Source organism: Papio anubis, chromosome 6, assembly GCF_008728515.1.
Source record: "Papio anubis isolate 15944 chromosome 6, Panubis1.0, whole genome shotgun sequence".
NCBI lineage: Eukaryota > Metazoa > Chordata > Mammalia > Primates > Cercopithecidae > Papio > Papio anubis.
This window is the reverse complement of record NC_044981.1, coordinates 144752437-144758436: the sequence shown is the minus strand read 5'-3', so window position 1 is coordinate 144758436 and position 6000 is coordinate 144752437. Positions and strand designations below refer to the sequence as shown.

Below are 6000 nucleotides of genomic sequence, written 5' to 3'. Positions count from 1 at the left end.
TAGAAAAAAGACTCCCGGTTTAAATAGGATTTTAGAAAGTCAGAAAGGAGACACAGTGCTATTAACTGGAATGGACACAGGCATGATTTCCTATGTTACAGTACCTGCCATCAGAAAATCTCAGCACCCTTTATGAGAAGGCCCTGAGAAAAAGCTTTTTTGTAATTGGAAAGAAATTATAAGATAGAAGGCAGAAGTCTCCATGTTTTAGTCAAAGATTCTCCTGTGCATTTACACAAAGCTTTTACCTAAAAGTCAAGACAGCATATTCTTGTCATTGAGAATTCAGAATAGACAGCCTGAAAGTACAAATACATTCTTATATTAACATTAGGCTCTTGAAAGACACAAATCTTTTCATAAAAAATTTATTTCTCTGTAAATACAAATTCCAACATCAACAAACAATAGTCCAGTGGAAAAATACTAGCCATTAAACATTGAAAACTTTTTTCTTAATTTAATAAATAGAACTTTGGCATTCAAAATTCTAGCTGTAAACCCTATTAAAAAACAAAACAACAACAACAAAAAACCCCTTTACAAAAAAGAGGCAAGAATGATAGATCAGAAGGCATAAGCCAACCAGTGGCTTCATTTTTTTTTTTTTTTTTTTTTTTTTTTTACAATAACTGTATTTCAATTAAGTCATGAACACTATATTTACACATGAGGTATTCTGGGTGGTTCAAAAACTGAACCTAGTTTACAAAACCACCAGTCATAGTGACTGATTATACACTGTGCTGTGCTTTTTAATGTAACCACCTAGCACCTTACTACTTCTTGTCATCACAACAATGCGATGTTAAGTTTCATGTTTATGTATTTAACTATACATATATGTACATACACATACACACCAATGAATACATTCTAAAGGAGTTTCCAGCTCACTATACAGGGAAGGCTGGGCTCCAAAACCATATATTTGATAATTCCTCTCATGTTTACTAAGGTATCCACCTAGTAATAAAAAACAGCTCCTTGCTTAAAAAAAAAAAAAAAAAAAAAATCCCTTAATCAAGTCTATTTACACAAGAACAAGGTGCAATAATCAACATTCTTAGAACTCATGTAAAATAGAAATAAATGCTTACTGCAGGCAAAAAGGCACAAAAGGTTCTCTCTGTGTACAGCCGCAATAGTGTTATTAGACTTGTTGATTTAAAACTAATTCTTACATTTAGCATTTTTTTAAATAAGAAAAAAAATCCAAAATCTTTCCCCTACATGATTAAATGTATGATATAATCATATGGCAATATGCCACCCATGGCATTTTAGGGCAAAGTTGGAAATTTTGCTGTTTATACCAAATACGAAATCGTTTTTGTTGTTTTGTGAACAGTGAATTGTCAAAAATGGAAACAAAATGAATTAACTTTGGCTTGGAGAGTTACAGCCGGTGGCAGTTTCAAATGATATAGTCTGAGTGAGCATGGTTATGAAAACTGCTTATTACCATAATTACATATCTACAATGATGCAATTCCTACGTAAGAGAATGCCAATAATCCCAACTAAAGGTGTGCCTAAGCTGAACTATGCTATGTAAAAATATAGTCCATGTTCTCAGCTACTATGTTACTTAATGAACTATTACTGATATTTAAAGAACATTTTCCCAATTAAGTAGCTCCTTTAAAAATACCCTCTAAGAAATTAATAATTCTTGCACTATGACAGAATTACTTGATAAGCTCCTTAATATATCAGAAATGTATGATATTCATTTTAGCAACACTTTCCAGCCCTTGAGATTGTCTCTACAACAAGCTATTGAAAGAAGTCTAATTAGGTTTAATAAACTGTCACCACCAAAATAAATTTCGCTAAAATATAATACTGTTAGCATTAAATATTGAATTCTAGGTACCACACTTCTTTTAAAATAACCTCAGGAATATCTTACCTAGCCAGTATTTGTGGTTTTTTGTTTTTGTTTAATTAGAGGACACTGAAAATTAATAGTTCAAATTAAGTCATCTTACTTTTCTGACCTCAAGTGAAAAGACAGCTATTGTGCCTTTGATTCAGTGAATTTTATCTGTACAGGGAGTTTGGGTCTTTCATTGAGTCAACTGTTAGTTTATCCTTGCTGTAATGTGACTGAGGCCGAATAAGCTCAATTTTAAAACCCAAAAGAACAAAATATGAATACTAGAGAAGATACTTTGTAAGAAAACAAGTGTTGGATTCACAAAAAGCACAAATAAAACGAGGTTTCATTATCTAAGGAAATTTTCAAATAGATTCACCTTAAAATTTAGGTTAATTTTCATTTCAGGAATATACTGCTGTCATAACTTCCATGAACATCCTAGTTCAAACTGGATGAGATGCTCTAGTGTTGCTATTTGCCCAGTTTATTTGGTCTAACAGTAAAATCTGTTTTTAATGTGATACAGAAGAAGACGTTCTAATACAAGAAGGTGTCCTGGGAAAGGAAAATTTTCTGAAAAATAAAAATAAAAAAGTAAATACTGACAAACCAGAATACTGTTAGTTTCAATTTCCCTACAAAATCCCCCCAAGTCTATTTACTGTTTATTTAGGCCCCTGTACAAACTCCAGATTTTAAGAGGGTCAATCTATAATTCAACTAACTAAACTAGCACATCTTAACTCCCTTTTTTATGGGGGGGGGTACAGATTTTGGAAACTGAAATGCATCAGCAGTAGTTTGTTAACTTCCTACTAAGTCAGAAATTTTTTAACTTTAGAATTTTTTTTTTAAGATATGTGAATTAAATTAATTTCTATAAGTGTTAGAAAGTTTACAAAAACAAATTATTTTATCCCCAACTAAGCCAAAAAACAAAAATGTATCTATAGCAGATTTAAAAAAAACTGTAACGCTTGCTTAAAAACAAAAAACAAACATAAAATCTCAAAACATACACTAAAAATCTAGGAGAGATATTTAAGTAAGAACCTACTGATCCAATTAGTGATTGTTTGCCAATTTGTTTTTAGGAAGCCTTTATTTCCAAACTCGTGGGGGAGGGTGGTTGGGATTCTATTCAAAGAGAATGTAAAAATGTTTGCTGCACTTGTGGATGATCTATTTTAGATGTTATTATCTACTTTACCATAAAGGACCAAGGCAGAATTCTTTGCATCATATTTTTGGTAGAAATTTACTATACCCTGAATATCTTCAAGCTACTAATGTTAAAAAACCAAGTGAATATAATTAGAAAGTCAAATTCTTACTAGTGACTAAGACCCTCAAGGACTCTGGGATGCAGAAGCACTACAATGTACTGATTTCTTAGTGCCCAGATCCTCAGAAGTAAGAAGAGCAGGAAGGACTCAGGCACTGAACAGAATGAAAATCTGATGTCTTTACAGTGTATTATAACTGATCATTCAACTATAACTGTAAAATAATCTATTGAGAGCTGTATAAGCCAAAATTTCAAACTGAGTATCTTCCTGGGTAGTCTCCTTGAAGGCCTTGTCTCACATTTTCATTGTTACATACTTAAGAAAAATCTTTCCTAGATTTCCTAGCCTTTATTCTAGAATATAAGAAAACAGGCATGTGCTATGCCCTTTATCTGGCAAGAAAACAGGTACGTGATATGCTCTTTATCAAATCAATATTATCCTGCTTGAGTCACACCCTCTACCCCTCCATCTCTTATTTAGTCTTGACCTAAATGAGACTTGGTTGCATCACAAGATCAAATCAACTTACAAAGGACAAGCAAGGCTTTGGCCATAACTAAGTATATTCAAAAGAACATAATCAATGCTGATGGCAATAAAATGTATAATCATTCCAAAATACCAACAGCAACATGGACAAAACTCATTTGGAAGTTTAAATGACTGTATGTCTACTGGAAAATGAATTGCATTTCATAGTAATACCCTGTAATTCAGATGAAGAACTAACCTCGTCAAGTTCATATCCTATGAAAAACTTTGTTGTTAATGTACTTTATCTAATAAAAGGAATTAAAATGCCATTTCAATTTAAAAATTTTTATGCTACTGTTGATTCAGATATAAACAGTATTGGCTTTCTCTTACAGTAGTTTCAACTTTGAAACAGATACAAAACTGTTAAAATGTAAATGTTGAGATTTGGATAAGTAAGCTATCGTTCCAGGGTAACTTTGTTAATCTTTCTTTTATAATAATGATCCAATGCCTTTATTAATTATATATGGCTTTGTTTACATTGATATATATATGTATATATATAAAACATATAAATAAAAAATTGCAAATAGTAAGGAACATGTTAAAATTAGTTCAAGTTATGTTAACCTTTCTTGTAACACATACATTACAACGCTAAGGAAAAAGAGCATCATGTCAAAATTTCACACCTCTTGGGAAATCCACAATCACTCTGGAAAAACAGCTGACATATCTACAGTACTAAAATCAGCTCAACCACAAAACATCCTATCAGTGCAGTAAGTGTTCAAAATACAAATGGTTTTCCCGCTGTACTATCATTACAACACTTGCCTGCTGTTGGAACTCTTGTTAAGCCAGCCACTGAAAATCCCAAAGTACAACACAAGCTTCTATATGAAAGAAATATAAGAGTAAACAGCGGGTGCCTTTCTCAGAAGCTCTGCTCTGACCCTAGAAACCCTTATAAATTTGTGAATAAAGCATGTGCACACACACAACACACACACATGCACACACAAATACACGAAGCTATAGGATTAAAGGGAAGCCTACTCCTTCATGTGAAGGGTACTCTTCACAGCTTGGTCCTACAATCAGTAGTTTGAGAATACAGACATTTTTTTCTTGTAGATTTTATCATATTTTCCAAAGGTAATTTGATTTTTTTTTTTTTGCCTGATTAGATATGCCCCTTCAAAATCACTTCACTTCCCTTCTCCCCTTCAATGAAACAAATCCACAGAAAAAAATCCCTATGTGCAAGTCATGTCACTTGCAACCTTCCATTATGAGTCTGTAACACAGCAGCATTTAAACAACAGGTCATTATTGCTGTGGGACTAACACTTGATCACTGAGTAATGCAGTTGTCTCCCATGTCCTGAGCATAGCGGTCTGATATTGTAGTCCTTAATTCATCAATGTCTCTTCGTAACTGGCACACATCTGACAGCTTTTTAGTGAGTGCTTCTGTGCTGTGGTCATTCTCAGTCTCTTCAGCTGAACAGTTCATTGCTGTGTAAACAAAATATGGAGAGAATATCTCACATTTTTTTGAACAAAGACATTTTAGAATTTTTCACCTTAATCATCATGGAAATATAAATACTACACACTGAATACCAGTGAGGTCCAGGTTCAAGTTATGTTTAAATCATACATCATTCAATATTAAACAGATCTTATCCGCTTGGTCCTTTATAAATTTCACAAATTAAAATGAATTAATTAAAATTCACACAAATTAAAATTCACACAGTGATACACACAAATTCAGCAAGTTTAATGGGTAACAATATTCCAAAAGTGAAAAAGAGCACACTCTAATGTCTCTCTTCCAGCTCAACTAGAGCACTCAGTTTTCCCATTTGGCAAAATCTGAAGACCATTTGTGTAGTGAGAAGTGGCATCTTAAATATTTACGAATGCAAAGTGGGTTTATTGCCATGAAAATATTAATTTTCAAATATATAGTGTCACACACATACATACACACGCACACACACAGAGTGGAGAGTGGGGAGGGAAAATGAGAGAGACAGACAGGGAGAGGGGGAGGAAGAGTGAAAGCTAGGATCCTACAATCCCAAACAACTGAATCAGGCTGATAGCTGGCTGCCTTATGGCTAAATAACTGAGGGCCTTGAGTCAGCCAGCTTTTAATTATTTACTTCAGTTCTTCTCTTTGTAAGCATATCTCAACATAAAATCAGGCAGAGCTAGTGATTACAAAAGAAACCTCTCCTTATACCTTCATAGTAGTTTATTGTAGCATAAGAGTCAGTGAGTGACTGTTATTTTAGCAAATGTTAACTGAACATCTGCCATGATATAGGAACT

General features: G+C 33.2%; 1 protein-coding gene across 11 annotated transcripts in view; it reads right to left on the bottom strand.

Annotated features, from left to right (window-relative positions):
• Positions 1-352: 352 nt before the first annotated feature.
• Positions 353-6000, bottom strand: part of CEP85L (centrosomal protein 85 like) — a 238224-nt gene continuing 232576 nt past the window's right edge. For all 11 annotated transcript variants that reach the window (XM_021937935.2, XM_021937937.2, XM_031667467.1 and 8 more), the window contains one exon: positions 353-5175. In XM_021937935.2, coding sequence (XP_021793627.1) covers positions 5012-5175 — 164 coding nt within the window. In that variant the 3' untranslated portion in view covers positions 353-5011. The remainder of the gene's footprint in view (positions 5176-6000) is intronic.